At 34.3% G+C, this 20,816-nt stretch overlaps 1 protein-coding gene and 1 pseudogene across 2 annotated transcripts in view; both read left to right on the top strand.

Moving 5' to 3' along the window:
* Positions 1-490: 490 nt before the first annotated feature.
* LOC144546733 (ent-kaur-16-ene synthase, chloroplastic-like) overlaps positions 491-20,816 on the top strand; it is a 96,128-nt pseudogene continuing 75,802 nt past the window's right edge. Inside the window, exon 1 of the transcript XR_013508867.1 lies at positions 491-494. The product of XR_013508867.1 is annotated as an ent-kaur-16-ene synthase, chloroplastic-like (transcript). The remainder of the gene's footprint in view (positions 495-20,816) is intronic.
* On the top strand, positions 13,676-18,569 carry LOC144546727 (nucleobase-ascorbate transporter 2-like). Its single transcript, XM_078295273.1, has 15 exons — positions 13,676-13,690; positions 13,725-13,868; positions 13,966-14,063; positions 14,424-14,600; positions 15,176-15,276; positions 15,663-15,738; positions 16,178-16,237; positions 16,324-16,508; positions 17,051-17,147; positions 17,236-17,322; positions 17,422-17,480; positions 17,571-17,662; positions 17,747-17,824; positions 17,913-18,073; positions 18,175-18,569. Exons 2-15 carry the CDS (start codon positions 13,775-13,777, stop codon positions 18,385-18,387), a joined length of 1,578 nt encoding a protein of 525 aa, XP_078151399.1. The 5' UTR covers positions 13,676-13,690; positions 13,725-13,774; the 3' UTR covers positions 18,388-18,569.

The following is a 20,816-nucleotide window of genomic DNA, read 5'->3' as shown; positions in this document are numbered from 1 at the left end:
CCACTCCAGTGCTCCACTCGGGGCAAGTGCATAAATGATGGTTTCTAGAAGGTTAATTAATTGACTCCTATCCTGGTACTTTTATCGGGGTAATTTTTTTATTCATAGAAATTAAGAAAAAAAAATCGAAAGAGTACATAGTATGTAATATTGATAGAAAAATCGGTACAGATTTTATCGATTTTAATAATCAAAATAGTTAGGATAGATAGAATTTGTACCGTTTCTAATTTATTTCTTCAATTGTCCGCAACAACAGGAATTCGTTACAACTTTGTATGAAATGAAATTAGAATAGGTAAGATTTCTACCTATCTAAACATTTATTATATTAAAATATTTCTATAGTTTGTATGGGTAAACATTCTACCGATCAAAACATTTTAATAATTTTTTTGCGATCAAAATATATTTCTGGAGTTAGGAACGGTGCAAATTATACCTATCATAACTGTTTTGTTTGTTATGATCGGTAGAATCCGTACCGATCTTTTTATCAATATTACAAACTCTGTACTCTTTTTGTTTCTCTCTCTACCTTTTTTCTTAATTTCTATGAATAAAAAATTTCCTTTTATTTGTGCTATACATCTCAACTTTTCTATGACCGATGTGTAGGCATAGTGATAAATTAATTATTCGAATTTGATTAGGCGGAGTTAAAAAGTCTCATAAGGCACAGTGATAAATTAATTATTTGGATTTGGATTTGAGATCTCAGTCTCATAAGGAAGCAAAATAAAAAAAATAAGTCTGGAAACTTTTTTTTGTAAAATTTGTGAATAATTCGGTCAATTAAATAATTTTACATTCAATTCAGCATCACTAAAAAATAATTTATTTGTAAATAATTCACGAATTTTGTGAATATATGTGTTGGTGCTTACTCGGGGATATAGGCAGAGGCCCAATGCTATCACAACTGAACTAGGTGTTGACTCAATAAAATTCCAATTTAACGGTTTATTGGTCAAAAATTGATCCATCGATTTGACCGTTGACTTTTCAAATACTTACATATTTATTAGATATAAATAATATCATAAATAACCATGATTTATGCAATAAAAATTCCAATATACATATTAAACAATGTATTATAAAAGTAATTTTTTATATTATAGAAATGCAAATAATATATTTATTTGTAGAACTCATTTTTCAAATTATTAAAATAAAAGAAATCATAGGATACTTTTTTTATCAAAGAGATTTTATAGTTTTATACTTCATAATAAAATAAGTAACTACATATAAATTCTTTATTTATTTTTGTTGTGATCAAACGGGCCTCTAATGATCCATATTCGAATTTGAATAAAAAAAATGTTTTAAAAAATAATATTGTGATAAATATTAGATTATTTTCAAGTGCATAATTATTTACAAAACTATGTTACAAAAATATAAATAACTATACATAATTGACTTTAGATTTCACTTTTTCTCTTAAAAGATTACTATATTTTATCCTCAAAAGCAGCACTTTTTTTCTTTTGAAAAGCTGGAAATAAATGACCGGCCATGATAACAATACAAAGCCGAGTATTCTAAATTAAATATTTCGATCTATTACATGTTCGGTCATAATAGTTAACCAAATCGTAAATCTTTCCGATTAATTCAATTTATTCGGTCTGTTTCTGATTTAATATCAGTGCAAGGGCTAGTATTATTTGTGCTTTTAGATTCGTAGGGGTTGAGTCTGGTTTTAATAACAGTGTATGGACCAGTATTATTTGTGCTCTTAGATTCGTGCAGAACGTATTTGAACGATTGAGATTTTCCAAAAAAATGAGATATCTTAGAGGATGTGAATTCCCATTTGGGTATAGACAAAAAGATTAAAAGGACTGTTATGTTCGATTATTTAGTGGTGTTTTTTTCTTTCTTTTTTTACTTTTTTGGTTGTCTAAAATAAGCGAAACCAATGCTTGTGTTACTTAATTTTTTGGGCCAAACCAATGCTTGCTAATTCTCTTTTAGATATTTTTCTACACTAAATTTATGTCTGATACATATCCTACTTAAATAATTAAATATAAATTTACAATTTTAATTCCTGATTGGAATAATATTATTTTATATATACACCAAATATATCATGAAAATTAAATATACGCCTTGTTTAAATTATTTTATGAAGAATAAAAGTACTTCCTTCAAAAAGAGTTCTGTACATTGTCACAATCACAATGATCGTTACGGAACTGAAAATCTGAAATGTGTTTTTAATTATTTCTTTGGGCTTTGACGGCCTAATTAACAAATTAAAGTTAACAGTTCAAAGATATCCCAAGCTTGAATGACCCATTATAATCGTATCGTACGTTATAAAACCAATACATGCTGCTTAATTTTGGTTTAGGTGACCAAAATATATATTCCTCATCTTAAATTCATGGGTGGTTACTAGACCTATATGCATGTTTTTCGATAATCCATGCATTTTCGATAACATATTAATTACTGTACATTCAATGGTTTAGTGGGGAGATTTAACATATTAATTACTGCATATTTTCGATAATCCATGCATTTTAGTGCTGAATTTGTTCGTTACAAAAATCCTTGTTTCTTAAAATTTAAGCGGTATATATTTCACAAGATGAAAGTACATATGAGGGTTAACTCATTTAATGTTGTTTTCTGCATTGTAATATGATGAGAAGATTTTTAAAATTATATAAAAGTTATAATTGGAAAACCCAATCGTAATTTTTTTCTTTTTGAAAATGCAAACTGCTTCATAAAATCAAGTTAGGAATAACAATTATTATGTTATTTTTTGTCTCTCTAATTGAAAAAATAAAATTTTAAAGTTTTAAATTTTATAAATATGGCGACTTAATAATCTCTGTTGAAAGCATGATTTATTTCTTTATCAGGTGTAATTTGATTGTTAATTGGATATAGAGAAATTGTTTTCTATATTTCTTTGAAGTGGTTGATTTTTTTTTATACTAATTGAAAGGAATTAATCAAGAAAGGAGAAATGAATTCTTTTATTCAATCAATGAACTTACATAATACAGAGAGCTCTATTTAAAGAGTCTAATCACAGTAGCTATCTAGTTAACAGAATGTTTGTTACAGAGATTACATTAACTAACTCTACTAACCGAAGTCAGTTATGACTAACTAATCCTAGCTGTTAGAGCTATGCTTATCATCCCCCCGCAAGCCGATGGCCTGTTTTCAACAAATAGCTTGGAGCGAAGTGACAGGAACCGTGGAGAGGTCAGCGGCTTGGTAAAAATGTCCGCGATTTGGTCCTGTGATGTAATAAACCGAATGAGGAGAGATTTAGAGTTCACTCGTTCACGAACGAAGTGAAAATCGATCTCCACATGCTTGGTCCGTGCATGGAACATCGGATTCGAGGCAAGAAATGTAGCCCCGATATTGTCACACCAAAAAATCGGTGGGGAAGCCAAAGTGATCTTGAGTTCGGTTAGAAGGAATTGCAACCATGCAAGCTTGGCACTAGCAAGAGCAAGGCTCCTATATTCCGATTCGGTGCTGGACCGAGAAACGGTTGGTTGCTTTTTGCAACTCCAAGAAATTAAGTTAAACCCGAGGTAAATGCAAAAACCCGAAGTAGAGCGCCTATCATCGGGGCAGCCGGCCCAATCGGCGTCACTATAAGCATGAAGAGTGAGAGCGGAAGCGGGTGTAAGAACAATGTCATGAGAAGCCCAATGCGTAGTTGTAGGAGAGTGCATGAATTGGGAAACTTTGTTGACGGCATAGGCTATGTCGGGTCGAGTGATTGTTGCATATTGAAGCGCTCCAACAATTGTACGGTAAAGGTGCGGGTCCTCAAATGGGTCACCATCATGCTTGGAGAGAGAAGTATTGGCTACCATTAGAGAAGGACACGGATTAGCATGAACCATATTTGCACGAGTAAGGATATCCTTAATGTACTTGGTTTGTGAAAGATGGACACCCTTAGAGGTAGGAGTGACCTCTATGCCGAGAAAATAATGGAGGAGGCCGAGATCCTTTAGAGCAAACTTGGCATGAAGGGTATGAATGAAATCCATGATTTGTGCCTCATGACTCCCGGTGACAATAATGTCATCTACATAGACAAGCACCATCAATTTTCGCCCATTAGAGGATAGAACAAACAAAGAAGGATCATAGCGAGAAGGTGCAAAGCCTTGGTCTATGAGAGCGGTGCTCAAGGTGTGAAACCACGCACGAGGAGATTGTTTTAAGCCATAGAGAGCCTTGGAGAGGCGACACACATGGTTGGGAAGAGCCGCATCAATAAAGCCGGGAGGTTGGTGCATATAGACCATTTCATGAAGATCGCCGTGTAAGAACGCATTGTGTACATCCAATTGCCTAATAGACCACCCAAACGAGATAGCAAGAGCGAGCACAAGTCGAATCGTGGTTGGACGTACAACCGAGCTAAATGTCTCGAAATAATCAATCCCTTCCTCTTGATGAAAACCTTTAGCCACGAGTCGAGCCTTGTGTCGTTCAATCGACCTGTCCGCCTTTTGCTTGACTTTAAAAACCCATTTGCACCCGATTACATTTTGATCAAGAGGTAAAGGAACAAGATCCCAAGTATGATTTTGTTGTAAGGCAAGAAATTCTTTTTGCATAGCTTCAATCCAGTGTGAGTGTTTACTGGCCTAAGCATACGTTTTCGGTTCATCCAGAGAAGATGTAGATAGAAGTGCAACATGGTCAGTAAATTTCTTTGGTCTACGGGTGTGATCCCTTGTTCGGGTCACCATATGGTGTTTAGATTCGGTCTGGCTAGAATCTGGCAAGGACGTGGTGGGCTCGGCCTGTTGGGTTATGGGAGATGTAGGCTCGACCTGGGAAGAAATCTCCAAAACAGAAGAGGGAAGGTGCGGACCCGTTAGGGGAGAGAACGGACCCGTTAAGGGAAAGTGCGGAAGCGAGACAGGAGAGGTAGTCGGACCCAAGTCAGAGCGCTGTGCAAGCGAACCCAAGTGTTGAGCAAGCGGACCCGTGCTATGTGATGGCAGGTTTGGATCTGAACCCAATAAGAAAACCGGGTCTGGGAGAAACAGAGAAGAAACTTGCATAGAAGGTGAGCTATCCGGAGGTTGGTCAACCTGAGAATGGTTAGTTGTCTGAAAAGGAAATTTCTCTTCATCAAACGTGACAGGGCGAGAAATAAAAACCCGATTTGATTGCAAGTCAAGGCATTTGTAGCCTTTTTGTGTGACAGGGTAGCCAAGAAAAACACAAGGAGTGGCACGGTTTTGTAGTTTGTGATCATTGTAATGTCTTGTGAGTGGAAAACATAGACATCCAAGAACACGTAAGGATGAGTAGTCGGGTGGTTTATGAAAAAGTGAGAGATAGGGAGAAGAATTATTTGTAGAAGAAGGAAGCCGATTGATTAAATAGGTAACACTAGCAAAGATGTCATCCCAATAGGATGTTGGAATTGAGGCATGGGACATGCTAGCAAGGGAAAGCTCAATCAAGTGTCGGTGTTTTCGCTTGGCTACACCATTTTGTTGTGGTGTATAAGGGCAAGAAATTTGGTGAGTAATGGCGGGAAAGAGGCGAGGAATAGGTTTGAATTCGGTACCACCATCGGTCCGAAGTGTTTTGATTGTGGAGTTGAGTAAATTTTCGGTTTGTTCTTTGAAAAGTGTGAAAACACGAACTACCTCATCTTTAGAACGAAGAAAATAAATCCAATAATATTTGGAAAAATCATCCACAAACAACACATAGTAACGAAAGCCATTATTAGAAACCAAGGGTGCCGGGCCCCATACATCGGAATGCACTAGTTCTAAAGGACTAGAAGAAGAAGAAGAACTAGAATTAAAAGGTAACTTGTGAGCCTTAGCCATGCAACAATTTGGGCATAAAGACAATTTATTTGATGTACAAGGCAAGCAAGAATTTTTTAAGACTTGTAAAGTGGTTGAAGAAGATAGGTGACCAAGTCTTGCATGCCAACAATCGGCCGAAACCCGCACACCAACAAAGGCTTGAGGAAGAGTAGGAGAAGATGAGAAGGAGTAGAGGCCATTAGTGAGTTTGGCTTGAAGTAGAGGGGTCAATGTGCGGCGATCCTTGATTACACAAAAATTAGAGCAAAACTCAATAAGTATAGAATTGTCATGAAGCAATTTAGAGATGCTCAAAAGATTTTTGGTAAAAGTAGGAACATGTAACACATCACAAAGCACAAATTTATGGGAAGAAATAGTGAAAGTAGAAGAACCAATGTGCTTAATTGCCATACCGGATCCATCTCCAATTTGTAAGGAATCAAACCCCTCATATGGCATGAAAGAAGAGAGGTTGTTGAGATCGTTTGTGATGTGATGGGTGGCTCCCGAGTCAAGGTACCATTCATTGGTGGAAGAGGTGGTTGTAGGTTGAGCTACAAATGCTTGATAGGCGGGTGGTTGTTCAACCGGATCAGCATCATATCGGTACCAACATCCTTTGGCAGCATGACCTCTTCTTGAACAAATTTGGCAAATGATGTTACGGTCAAGATTTGGTGGTTTCGGGGCTCTCTGTGAACCTTTGGAATTTGGTGCATAATTCGGCCTAGGCTGATAAGAGCTAGCAGGCTGGGAAGGAACAGGAGCTGGCGGCTTGTAGGTAGGAGGGCTTGGAAGTAGAGAAGGCTTGGCAATTGGGCCTTGAGAGGAATTCTTGTAATAACCCTTTCTTTTGTTAGGAGGCCCACGGACTTGGTTTGAGTAATAAGCAGAAGGATTGGTAGATGGAAGGGAAGAAGGGTTAGGAGCAATTCGGGAATTGAGGAGATGCTCATGGCTGAGCAGCTGCGCCTGAAGATTTGGCAGAGAACGATCAGAGGTGGTGGCGGCGATCACAAAGGAATCAAATTCCGGTCCGAGACCCTGAAGAACATGCATAATCAAGTCATCATCACTCACCGGTGAACCGATGAAAGCCAACTCGTCGGCAATGGACTGGATTTCCTGAATGTAGTCGGAGCAATTGGAAGATCCTTTAGTGATATTTTGCAATCGACGGCGGAGCTCAGAGAGACAGGCCTTGGAAGTAGCGGAGAAGGATCGCTGAAGAGTCGACCACAGCTACGAAGAGGTCTTGGCTGAAACAACCTGACCTAGGATGGTTCCTGTCAGAGACGAACGCAGCCAACCGAGCAAGATCTGGTCTTGGAGATACCATGGTGAGTAGGCAGGATTGGTTTGAGAAACACCGTCGGTAGTGAAAATCGTCAAGGCAGGAGGCTGCTCGGTGAGGAACTGGTGGAGACCATATCCATGAAGAATCGGTATGATCTGAGACTGCCATGAGAGGTAATTCGTTCGATCAAGTTTCATAGAAATGGGATGATTAAGCATCACCACTGGAGGAAAAGAGGAACTAAGAGAGGAGGAGAGAGAAGAGAGGGGATTTTGGGAAGAAGAAGAATTTGGATCGAGCTCCATAGGGCTCTGATACCATGAAAGGAATTAATCAAGAAAGGAGAAATGAATTATTTTATTCAATCAATCTCAGGAACTTACAGAATACAGAGAGCTCTATTTAAAGAGTCTAATCACAGTAGCTATCTAGTTAACAGAATGTTTGTTACAGAGATTACATTAACTAACTCTACTAACCGAAGTCAGTTATGACTAACTAATCCTAGCTGTTAGAGCTATGCTTATCACTAATACTTCACCATTGTAAACTTTGGGAAGCACTAATTTTAGTAATTTTTTTTGTTCTCTCTAATCTAATTCTGATTTATATATATATATATATATATATATATATATATATATATATATATATATATATATATATATATATATATAGAGTTAGGCTGGGGTGCTATGGATAGCATAGAGGCCTCTATGCTACGGCTCAATATTCAAGTTTTCAAAATCCAAACGGTCGATCCGAACCGTTCATCTTATTCTCCATATTAATATCTGCTTGGAGACCAAATTTTACATTTTTCTAAATTTTTTTACTATTTATTAAGTATTTTACAAAATTGTTGATCCAACGGTGGCTGCACAAAACAGTAAAATCGTTGGATTAGCGATTTTCAAAGTGGCTTAATAAATAGTAAAAAAATTCAGAAAATTATAAAATTTCGTCTCCAAGCAGATATTAATATGGAGAATAAGATGAACGGTTCGGATCGACCGTTTGAATTTTGAAAACTTGAATATTGAGCCGTAGCATAGAGGCCTCTATGCTATCCATAGCACCCCAGCCTAACTCATATATATATATATATATATATATATATATATAGAGCAAAGCTAGGGTGTAATGTGCTTACCAAGAGAGTTTGGTGAGCACAACTCCAAAAGTGTATCGGATCAGCTTCAAACGACAAATTTAAATCGTTGAAATCCATATACTTCATGAGTGATGCATGTAAATATAAAATTTTGAAAGTTTCGAATTCATTTGCTACAAGGTCAAGCGGTCAAAGATATCAATCTTTTATAAGTTATTTTATATATTCATTTTCTCATCATTTCTTTGACCGTTTGATATTCTAGCAAATAAATTCGAAACTTTCAAAATTTTACATGTACATGCATCACTCATGAAGTGCATGGATTTCAACGGTTTGAATTTATCGTTTGAAACCGATTCGATACACTTTTTGAATTGTGCTCACCAAATCCTCTTGGTGAGCACATCACACCCTAGCTTTGCTCTATATATATATATATATATATAGAGAGAGAGAGAGAGAGAGATGGACTTGGGTGAGACGTGAAGCACCACGCGTTTGTACTTCACGCCATATTTTCATTTTGAAAGTCCAAACCACCGATCCGAACCATTAGATGTGATCTCCATATTGAAATGTGCTTGGAGACCAAATTTTACATTTTTTGGAATTTTTTTACTATTTATTAAGCCACTTTGAAAATCTGAAAATCCGGGTGAACAGTGAAAAACAGTAAAAATTTCTGGACCACCGGATCAGCGACTTTCAAAGTGGCTTAATAAATAGTAAAAAAATTCCAAAAAATGTAAAATTTGGTCTCCAAGCACATTTCAATATGGAGATCGTGTTGAGCGGTTCGGATCGGTTGTTTGGATTTTCAAAATGGCTAAAATGTACCATGGAGCACCAAACGCGTATACTCCGCGTCTCACCCAAGTCCATCTCTCTCTCTCTATATATATATATATATATATAGAGTACGGCTAACGCGCTTCCTCTAGCATATGGGCCGAAATGCTTCCGGTGGAAATTTGAAATTTCAAAATCCAAAAAGTCGATCTGAACCGTTCATCTTCTTCTCCATATTAATATCTGCTTGGAGACCAAATTTTACATTTTTCTGAAATTTTTTACTATTTATTAAGCCACTTTGAAAATCGCTGATCCAACGGTGGCTTAACAAAACAGTAAAACCATTGGATCGGTGATTTTCAAAGTGGCTTAATAAATAGTAAAAAATTTCAGAAAAATGTAAAATTTGGTCTCCAAGCAGATATTAATATGGAGAAGAAGATGAACGGTTCAGATCGACTTTTTGGATTTTGAAATTTCAAATTTCCACCGGAAGCATTTCGGCCCATATGCTAGAGGAAGCACGTTAGCCGTACTCTATATATATATATATATATATGAGGAGGGATCAAATGACACCGTTTTTTGGTGACATCGGATGACACCGTTCATTTTCAAAGTCCAAACAGTCGATCCAAACCGTTCAACTTGATGGATATGTTAAAATGTGCTTGCAGATCAAATTTTACATTTTTCTGAATTTTTTTTGGGTTTATTCAGAGGGGTTCAAAAATTCAACAGTCTGAATATAGCGATTTTGTTAAATACTTAATAAATAGTAAACAAATTCAGAAAAATGTAAAATTTGATTTCCAAGTTACTCTTAATATATCCATCATATTGAACGGTTTGGATCGACTGTTTGGATTTTGAAATTTCAAAAATGGACATTGTCACCCGATGTCACCAAAAAACGGTGTAATCCGATCCCTCCTCTATATATATATATATATATATAGGCTGTGGCTAATTTGCTGCCGGCAGCATTTCTGCCGGCGGTGCTGCCACTGTTTTTTCTATTTTTTGATGTTCAAACGACAAATCTAAACTGTTAGATGTTTAATCTATATTATAATCTACTTGGAGACCAAATTTTACATTTTTTTGAATTTTTTTACTATATATTAAGCTGGTTTGAAAACCGCTGATTTCAATGCTGCAGAAATTTACTGAAATCAACGGTTTTCAAACCAGCTTAATATATAGTAAAAAAATTCCAAAAAATGTAAAATTTGGTCTCCAAGTAGATTATAATATAGATTAAACATCTAACGGTTTGGATTTGTTGTTTGGACATCACACGGCTAAATATAGCCCCGGCAGCACCTCTGCCGAAATGCTGCCAGCAGCAATTTAGACAGACCCTATATATATATATATATATATATATGAGTAAAGCTAGCGTGTGACATGCTCACCAAGAAAGTTTGGTGAGCATAACTCCAAAAGTATATCGGATCGACGTCAAATGCCAAATCCAAACCGTTGAAATCCATGTACTTCATGAGTGATGCATATATATGCAAAATTTTGAAAGTTTCGAGTTTATTTGCTACACGGTCAAGTGGTCAAAGAAATGAACATTTTATTATAAGTTATTTTATATATTCAATTTTTATTATTTCTTTGACCACTTGACCGTGTAGCAAATAAACTTGAAACTTTCAAAATTTTGCATGTATATGCATCACTCATGAAGTACATGGATTTCAACGGTTTGGATTTGACATTTGACGTCGATCCGATATACTTTTGGAGTTATGCTCACCAAACTTTTTTGGTGAGCATGTCACACGCTAGCTTTACTATATATATATATATATATAGAGTACGGCTAACGCGCTTCCTCTAGCATATGGGCCGAAATGCTTCCGGTGGAAATTTGAAATTTCAAAATCCAAAAAGTCGATCTGAACCGTTCATCTCCTTTTCCATATTAATATCTGCTTGGAGACCAAATTTTACATTTTTCTGAATTTTTTTACTATTTATTAAGCCACTTTGAAAATCGCTGATCCAATGGTAGCTTCTGATTTTTACTGTTTGGCAAGCCATCGTTGGATCAGCAATTTTCAAAGTGGCTTAATAAATAGTAAAAAATTTCAGAAAAATGTAAAATTTGGTCTCCAAGCAGATATTAATATGGAGAAGAAGATGAATGGTTCAGATCGACTTTTTGGATTTTGAAATTTCAAATTTCCACCGGAAGCATTTCGGCCCATATGCTAGAGGAAGCGCGTTAGCCGTACTCTATATATATATATATATATATTATCTAATTAAAAAGAATTAAAAATGTTAAATATGTGTATATTCTTCTTTTAGGATGGCTAAATAATTATTAATTCAGATCCTTAATTTTTTATTTTGTCCTTTCTCGAAAAAAAATTACATATTTTATTCTCAAGTATGTAAATATTATATGTTTATTTGAATTATATATATGTGTTTATATTAAATCATGAACGTTTAATTGTTAATTGAAATTCAATTAATCAGCTATATAGCGATTAATTGCTTGACGGCGCCCATTTGTCAACCAGCAGTATATTATTTTTTTATAACACTGTTATATCCATAGTTTAATGAATTCAAATTCTAGATCTCACAATTCTAAATTTACGACATTCCTTTTGTTTTCTTTAGGAAAAATTCGCAAGCATAATTTTATTATTGGTAACTGAAGTAAAAATTGTAAGTTGAATTGATTCGAAATCCACTATAAATTGGAAGAGAAAGAGAAAGAAGAATGCTACAAAATTACTGTGTACAAGGACAAATAATAGTGAGAGAAAAAGAGATTAAGCACCTTTATAAATTGAAAAATTAAAAGTGCATCCTTATGCCAGTCATTAAACTGAATCATTATTTTTTTAGGATGAGTTGTAAAGATAGAAAATTCATTTCTATATATGCATATAATCAAGCTAAATCTCAACTGATTAGATGAAATGTAGTAACATATAATTTATTTTACTTGAGAAACTAAATAAAAATTAGGCGTTGAACTCATTCAGAGATAAGCAAATAATTTATAAACGATAGAGATAAATGAATAATTTTGTGCTCATAACGTCATTCAAATAATTAACATATTTTTTCATTGAATTTAATTTGTGGGATTTTGATTTGCTAATTTAGGCTGTCATTGTATTATAGATCACTGTTTTGAGGCAAATTAAAAGGTCTCATTCCTTAAAAATGTTTAAATTTTGTTAATTTGTGAAGTACTAAATAAACTTGACACACTCGTTGACACTAATTTGAGATTTTATTAGATCTTACAATTAATGCTTAATTTTGCAAAGTTTTTATTCACGAAACTTATTTGAAATTACGCTATCTTTTATTTGAATATATATATTTTTTTAAGTAATTAGTGATATTATCTCGTTCACACTAACAATAAAGATTAGCATTAATTTCTTTGAGAAGATTTTGAAATTTAGATCTCAACAGAAATATTTTGGTATTATCTATAAATTTCCATGCAAAATTTATAGTTAGACCTCACAAAAATTAGAAGGGCATGTCTCAAATGTTATGAGAGACCTGAAAAACCAGCAATTTCAAATGATAAATCATAACTTAACTAAAAGATACAAATTATAAATAATTAGGGAAAATTATTTTACTTAACAAATAACTAAGCATGGGAAAATTATTTTACTTCTCAAATGTTAAGATTTAAATTTTGAGTTATTAAAATTTTTAAAAATAGAGAGGTAATAAATAAAGACACAAACAATTGATGCCTTTGAAATTATAAATATTAAGTTTTACTCAGCAAAAGAGCCTCCTACTATTTTGGTTAAACTCGGTCCAAAATGGGAGACCGCTCGACATTAATCCGGGGCATTAATGCATCGTACCCGCTCACCAAAGCTGCCTTCAGTCACTGAACCCGAGTTCAGTCAGAAACGACAACTCGTAACGGTAACATTTTCCTCTTACTGCAGCTCTTTTATTCACGCACTGTGAGCCCGGGTCATGAGGGGCATTTTCGTCATCTAAAAAACCAACGGACTAATTTCCAGATTCTGATACGCTGACTGGGTCCAATCCTCTCTACAATATTCCTACAATCATTCCTAGAATCATCTTTCTTGTAGCAACTTTTTGTATGAATAATTACTTGTGTTAAATAAAAAGGGATTCATTTCCTTTAATATATCTACATAATTACATATGTTAGTGTGCCATTATAATGATTAGGGTAAATATTTTATAAGGGCAAATTTGGCTTCATGCAGCGCATGAAACATATAACGCACAATATTGATTATATAGTCCGCGTGCTGCATGAAGCTAAAACTGCTCTGTTAAAAACTTCAATATTGATTGTATAGTCCGTGTGCTGCATGATGCTAAATCTACTCTGTTAAAAGCTTGACCCAATGATTCTATTGGATAATTGTATTATTGATTGTAGACTATTTGAAGAAAACAGAGGAGAGAGGAAGTGTGAACTTCGAGAGGAAAAGCGCCTCTAGCATAAAAGAGATGAGTGTGGGTTACTGGGTTGCAAGTGCATTCTCTCTTCTCTCTCTCTCTCTCGGCGCCTTTTGATCTTCTTTTCCTTATCCCCACACCTTTCTACAAAATTATTCTCCCCATCTTTTCTTTTTCTCGCCATCAATTATTCTTTCTTTTTGGGATTATTCCTTCCATCTCGTTTTCAGACATTTGTTTGTGTAATCTGGGAGTTTTGATCTAAAAATGGCTGACGCAAAACCGGAGGAGATAGGCCACCATCCACCGATGGATCAGCTCCAAGGATTTGAATATTGCATAGACTCCAATCCGTCTTGGGGTATGTCAGATTGTTCCTCTTTTGCTGGATGATTTCAATTTTAATAGCTGTAATTTGAGCTATTCTTGTGTTATTCTGATTTTTTTTATTGATTCAGGAGAAGCGATTGCTCTGGGATTTCAGCACTATATATTGTCTCTTGGAACTGCAGTGATAATTCCCAGTTTGCTTGTACCTCGCATGGGTGGAACTGATGTAAGTAGATTACTTCAATTTTTCAGTATTCCTGAAGTAATCTAGCATTAATTGGGTTAAGATTAAATACAGGCAATTTGGAATAACAATGTTTTTCGGTTGTAATTTTCATTCTTTTTTCAGTAACAATATAGATGTAAATAAGAAATCTAGTTTAATTTACATTATATTCAATAATACAATTATATAATCAATATTAGTCCAAATTATAAAACATTGGGGCATTAATAGGACAGCTGTTTTTACAAAATTCCAATAACATATGGTTGTGATCATCAGGTTGCATTGCTTGAAACAAGCCTTGCTTTACTCTGTAATAGCTAAAAGCTTACTAATTAGCAATAATGTATGAATATATAGGATGACAAGGTGAGAGTGGTTCAGACATTGCTGTTTATTACTGGAATAAACACACTTGTGCAAACTCTATTTGGAACCAGGCTTCCTACGGTGATTGGTGGTTCTTTTGCATTTATGGTCCCTATTGTCTCCATAATTCACGACTCATCGCTCACCCAAATTGTTGATGATCATCAGGTTTGCTCTCATTTCTTTTTTTGTTAATGAGGTTTTCAGGAATCAGCATCATTCCCTATTTGTGCGGCTTCCTTGAAGTTCCACTTGGTATTAACAAACTAAACATTTTGGTTTTTGGATTCTTCTTGTTTTGTTGCGGGTCTTCCTTGAATTCCACTTAATTTCAACAAACTAAAGATGTTGATTTTGGATTCTTCTTGTTTTGTTGCTTTGGAATTTATACGGAATGTACATTGTTTGGGGTCGGTCTTTCACAGCACTATTTATTGGGGTTATTTTTTTCCTTCTCTATATTGTTGCTATTTTATCCGTCACCCAATTTTTTTTTTTCACATTCCTTCAACATTTTGTTTGAAATTAAATACAAAACATAAATGCTTAAATGAGGCTGTTTGGGGAAATTGTCTCTCAGCTGGCAATAACATTTTAGGTAAACAGGCTTAACATTTTAGCACAGTTCATCAGTTTGTATTTTAAATAGGCTTAACATTTTAGAATCCTGGTTTTGATTCTTGTTTTGCTTACTAATTGTCCCATTTATGCTACTTACAAATTTGTTGCTTTTCTTTTTCCAGAGATTCCTTCAAACAATGAGGGCCACACAAGGGGCCCTTATAGTCTCTTCTAGCATTCAAATCATTCTTGGCTACAGCCAATTGTGGGGCATATGTTCTCGGTACTATATATTCAGCTTTTTTATCCATCAATTTTTTGCCTTTATTTGTAATACCTGGACCACCATTTAACTAATCATTAGGTGATAAGTTAAGCTCCTTATTTTGTTTTTGTCTCTGTGTTGTATTATTGGGTTTTGACAAAATTCAATTATTATGGTAATATCAACTATACTACTTATCATTAGACTAAAAATGGAAGTACACAGGAAAAAGCTTCTCCATACCTTTAAAGAGTAATTTGTTATAATGTTAAGCAGAATGCATGCTTAGTTTACATTGACCGATTATAAAGCCATATAGGTCTTTCTTTAACAATAGTTAATTATCATTTTTGCTCAAGTTTGTTAAAAATTCTTAACAAATTCTAATTCATTCGTGTCTACAGATTTTTCAGCCCCCTTGGGATGGTACCAGTGGTTTCATTGGTTGGTTTCGGGCTCTTTAACCGAGGTTTCCCTGTGGTAAATTCTTTTCTTGAGGAATTAAGCTCTAAATGCTTCTATACGTGTAAAAGTTGTAAAGTTATTTCTGTAAAAATGTCACTGTGCATGGGTTTTGCATGATTGCAACTTGTAGTAGTTGAAGTACTTTCAAAGGTAGTTGGAAGCAAATGACCTATTCAGAAATCATGCAAGATTCATGACCAAGTAAACTTGATTAATGAATTAATGCTACGGGTCATTATAAAAAAAATAAATAAAACCCCCTCCAACTATGTTTGGTCCCTTGATGTCAGAAACATCACCACTATAACACACTCCAACACTGAGGAAACTCTTATGTGATGCTAAGGAAACTTAATCTACAATTTCCTATGTTATTTATCATTATTAAAAGAATCATAACCTCAAATTTATTCTATTTTAACAAGTTTATGTATATATTTTTATCTAATATCAGATAGGAAGATGTGTGGAGATTGGACTACCAATGCTTGTCTTGTACGTCGCTTTATCTCAGGTTGATATCCAAACTTCAGATGTATTCATGAAAATTATCTCCGTTAAAATTAGTATATCTAATGCAAATTTATTGTTCTTCCTTAGTATCTGAAGCATATACTCCTAAAACATGTGCCTATACTGGAGAGGTTCTCCCTTCTCATCTCCATTGCCCTTGTCTGGACCTACGCGCATATTCTCACTGCAAGTGGTGCTTTTAAACATAGTACAGAAGCAACCCAGTTCAACTGTCGAACTGACCGGGCCAATCTCATCTCCTCTGCCCCATGGTTAGTTTAGACTAAATTGAAATTTTTCAGTTTTGTCTTTTAAAAACTTTAATTTTTATAAATAATTAGGGTTGCCTTATTAGGGAATATGCTAGCATGCTACGCGTAGCATAGCTCCCCTCCGTGCAACGGCTCAATATTCGACTTTTCAAAATCCTAATGGTCGATCCGAACAGTTCTTCTTGTTCTCCATATTAATATGTGTTTGGAGACCAAATTTTACATTTTTTGGAATTTTTTTACTATTTTTTTAGATTTATCGAAAATCGCTGTTTTTAGCAAATCTGGACCATAAAAAAACAGCGATTTTCAATAAATCTAAAAAAATAGTAAAAAAATTCCAAAAAATGTAAAATTTGGTCTCCAAACACATATTAATATGGAGAACAAGATGAATGGTTCGGATCGACCGTTAGGATTTTGAAAAGTCGAATATTGAGCCGTTGCACGGAGGGGAGCTATGCTACGCGTAGCATGCTAGCATATTCCCTAATATAATATAATTTGACTGGTTTGGTAATAATTTTTCTGTGAAAATTTAGGATAAGGATTCCTTATCCGTTGCAATGGGGAGCCCCGACATTTGATGCCGGTCAATCTTTTGGTATGATGGCTGCTGTATTTGTCTCCTTAATTGAGGTAAAATATAAAACAAAAAATCCTTTTGTTTCTGTTACCTTGTTATAATTTTCAGAGTGAACTTATAATGTAGCTTTCATTTTGATAGTCTACTGGGGCTTACAAAGCAGCAGCACGTCTAGCTAGTGCAACACCGCCGCCAGCTCATGTCCTTAGTAGAGGTATTGGATGGCAGGTAATAATCTGACCTTTTCTCAACTGAATATTTTAATCCTTTTCAATTCATATCAATAGTTCTCACCGAATAATCAAAATTTTTTCTTTGATAAATTAGGGAATAGGAATTCTTCTTGATGGGTTGTTTGGCACAGTAACTGGTTCTACTGTCTCAGTGTAGGTTGCTCTTCTCTCGTCCTGTTGAGATTAAATTTGATGTGGTTTTTAATGACACTACTTAAAATTGAATATATTTTGTAAAAATAGGGAGAATGTTGGGCTTCTAGGTTCGACTAGAATTGGCAGCAGGAGAGTCATACAAATTTCAGCAGGATTCATGATTTTTTTCTCCATATTAGGTGATTTTTCTTGATTTACAATTGTAACTTCAAAAATACATCTTTCTTAAACAGGTTACTGATGGAACGTATGTATTTTTGAAGGGAAATTTGGAGCATTGTTTGCATCTATTCCATTCACTATTTTTGCTGCTGTATACTGTGTCCTCTTCGGTATAGTTGGTATGTCTCACAACTTTGCATATATTTGTCATTGGATCTTATTCTTATTCTTATTTTTCATTCTTGGTTCATTTATTTTCTTTTGCAGCTGCGGTGGGGCTATCATTCTTGCAATTCACTAACATGAATTCGATGCGCAACCTGTTCATAACAGGGGTGTCAATCTTTCTCGGGTTATCAATTCCCGAGTATTTCTTCAGCTTTACATTAAGTGCTCAGCATGCCCCCGCAAACACAAGAGCTGGCTGGGTTCGTATTTGCATCTTTGAAATACAATACCCTTGACGTGAAGTGTTTGAGTATAAAAAAAAAATTTAGAAAGCTTATACCGATTTGTTTATGCAATGCAGTTCAATGACTACATCAATACAATATTCTCATCCCCACCGACAGTGGCACTGATTGTAGGTGTATTCCTAGACAACACCCTTGACGTGAAGGATGCCGCGAGAGACCGAGGGATGCCATGGTGGGTCCGGTTTCGCACATTTAAAGGAGATAGCAGGAATGAAGAGTTCTACACTCTCCCATTTAACCTTAACCGATTCTTCCCTCCATCTTGAGCTGCCTTTTTGGGTTAGTTTTTAGGTGTTTAGAGATTGATTTGACAGTGGTGTAGACTCAGATTGTTGAGCAAAATGGGGGTTGGTTTAGATGCTAGATGTTGTTGTATGTTTTTAATTGCCATAGTATGGCTATTATTTATTTATTAATATGAGAAATCCATTCTTTTCCAAGCTGGAAATTATAATAGTCACGAGAGCTGTGATCCAATGACATTTATATATGTTTAACGCGTACTTATATAACTTGAGGCCTATTTAGAGGGTATTGGACACTAAGGCCGATACTTTTACTTTTAAAAATTATAGGACTAGAAAAATCATATTAACAAATCTTGTCAGTGAATCAAATTATAGTCATCTAAACTAACCTTTGAGAAAAAACCGGCTGCAGGTAATTAATAAATTACCGTGTTTTTTTTTGCTTTTCACTTTGCCATTAGTAATTAATTCAATTTCAATTGACAAGTTAGAATTTGTTTTTATAAAATTAAGAGGCGAAAAAGTTAATGGACAAAACTAATTATTTAGATTGGACATGCATGCATTATTTGACATGTCATGATTACAAACTTTGAAATAAGTGCTAACATTTATTAAATCCCCCATCATAATGTCGGTTGTATCATCGTTATACTTTTGTTATCAATTCAAAATCCTTTTTATTAATAAAATGGAATCTAATAGTCGAAATAAGTGCTAACATTTATTGATACTCGACTTATTTACAGATTGAGTCTTAAAAGGGAGTTGAAACTTTACTAAAAAAATGTCCATCTTTTAAAAAATATATTAAAAGAATGTTGTACTTTTAAACATCTTGTTTGACAAAGTAATTGGTTTTAACACAAAATTAATCACTTTGTAACATATAATCATAGAAAATATGATGGGTCTCTAATTTGCTGTCTTTTAAAAATATCGAACGAGATATTTTAACAGAAATATTTATTTGTAACACATATAATTAAAATTCTCAACGCACATTTAATGATGGTATAGAAAAATATTGTTCTTAACTTCTTATTCATCAGTCATGTTTTGAGAATTATGAATATTCAAGTGCTAAACGATACAAAAAAATAATATTAAAAGGATGTAGCTAGTGCTTACAAGAATAATATTTTTATTAAAAGTAACTAATTTAATATTAACACACATCACCTGAATTATTTTTTATTATTACAAGTTAAAGACAACTAACATACTATAAAAATAAAAATAGTTACTATATGCATCTTAGCAAAGTGATTAATTTTGTGTTAAAACCAATTACTTTGATTATATGAAAAATATGTTGAGTCTAATTTTCAGATAAACTCAACTTTTCAAACTCGGCTTCCCATTCATAGATGGGGAGTACTATACTAAGTGCACAAATTGAGATTTTGAGAGCTGAAATTTTTTTTTACACTATAATGCCCAATTTACCCTTAATTTTTAAATTCTTAATAATTTCACATCTTTTTAATTCTATATATCTCTTGATTCAGATAATTCCAAATCATTCCCGAATTATACCCGAATTATTTCTTAATCATGAAACTTTTTACCTCGCCGAACCAAACCTGAATAATTCATTTGTCACCATGTCCTCCAGTCTCATAAATTTGTACTTACCAATCTCATAAATTTTTACATCTTGATTAAATTAACCAAAAATATGAGAGCAATGACTACATACGAGCTCAATTTTCAGTTTGAGCATGTGTTATTAGCACCTATGGGCTCATCTTTTTTTTTTTTTCACCTGAGAACGGAATAGCCAATTTATTTCATATAATTCAAATTTTCTTGCGTCATGGCCGGTTTAACAGTTATAACAGTATTGCGTCTGATATAATCCGAATTGAAGTAAATCGGATGGTTTGGATTGAATGTGACACATCCTTGCCAATTTTTCTGGATTTGAATTCATGTGACCAAGCAAACCTTAGTGAGTCTCGAATTCCTGAAGTAACTCAAATTTTGAGTTTGGATCCGAACCGTTGAGATGGGATGCATGTCGCTTTAATATTCGTGCCACAACAGATTGGATGGTCCGGAAAAACCTCAAAATTTGAGGTACCTTAAAGGATACGAATTCACAATTTTTTTTTGATAAAAACGAATTCACAATTCACAAAGCATAGATAACAGGAAAATTTGTCCTTATAGCAAAGAATTACCCCCTTTTCTTTATTTGAAGAACTACCCTTTTACCAGTAAGGCTAAAAGAGTTCTCAACAAATTTCAAAGCTCGAAGTAGTCGTATTCATGGAGATGTATAAAGAATCATCATTGGAAGAAGGAGAGATTAGAGATAGTTCATCGTCATCAGGTAAATCTTTTTAACATTTTTTTTTACTTTTGTGCGATAATTCTTCTTGGAAAGGAATCACAATGCCAGAACCAAAATTAGTATGGGTGTAACTACAATGTGCTTAATT

The sequence above is a fragment of the Carex rostrata genome, chromosome 30 (genome assembly GCF_964058835.1).
Source record: "Carex rostrata chromosome 30, lpCarRost1.2, whole genome shotgun sequence".
NCBI lineage: Eukaryota > Viridiplantae > Streptophyta > Magnoliopsida > Poales > Cyperaceae > Carex > Carex rostrata.
Note: the sequence above shows the minus strand (reverse complement) of the source record. Positions and strands in the feature narration are given on the sequence as shown.

Coding starts and splice junctions, on each gene's coding strand:
- LOC144546727 (XM_078295273.1), top strand. CDS start 13,775: ATGGCTGACGCAAAACCGGAGGAGATAGGCCACCATCCACCGATGGAT. Junction 15,739..16,177: donor TTAACCGAGGTTTCCCTGTG/GTAAATTCTTTT, acceptor ATCTAATATCAG/ATAGGAAGATGTGTGGAGAT. Junction 17,825..17,912: donor TGTCCTCTTCGGTATAGTTG/GTATGTCTCACA, acceptor TTTCTTTTGCAG/CTGCGGTGGGGCTATCATTC.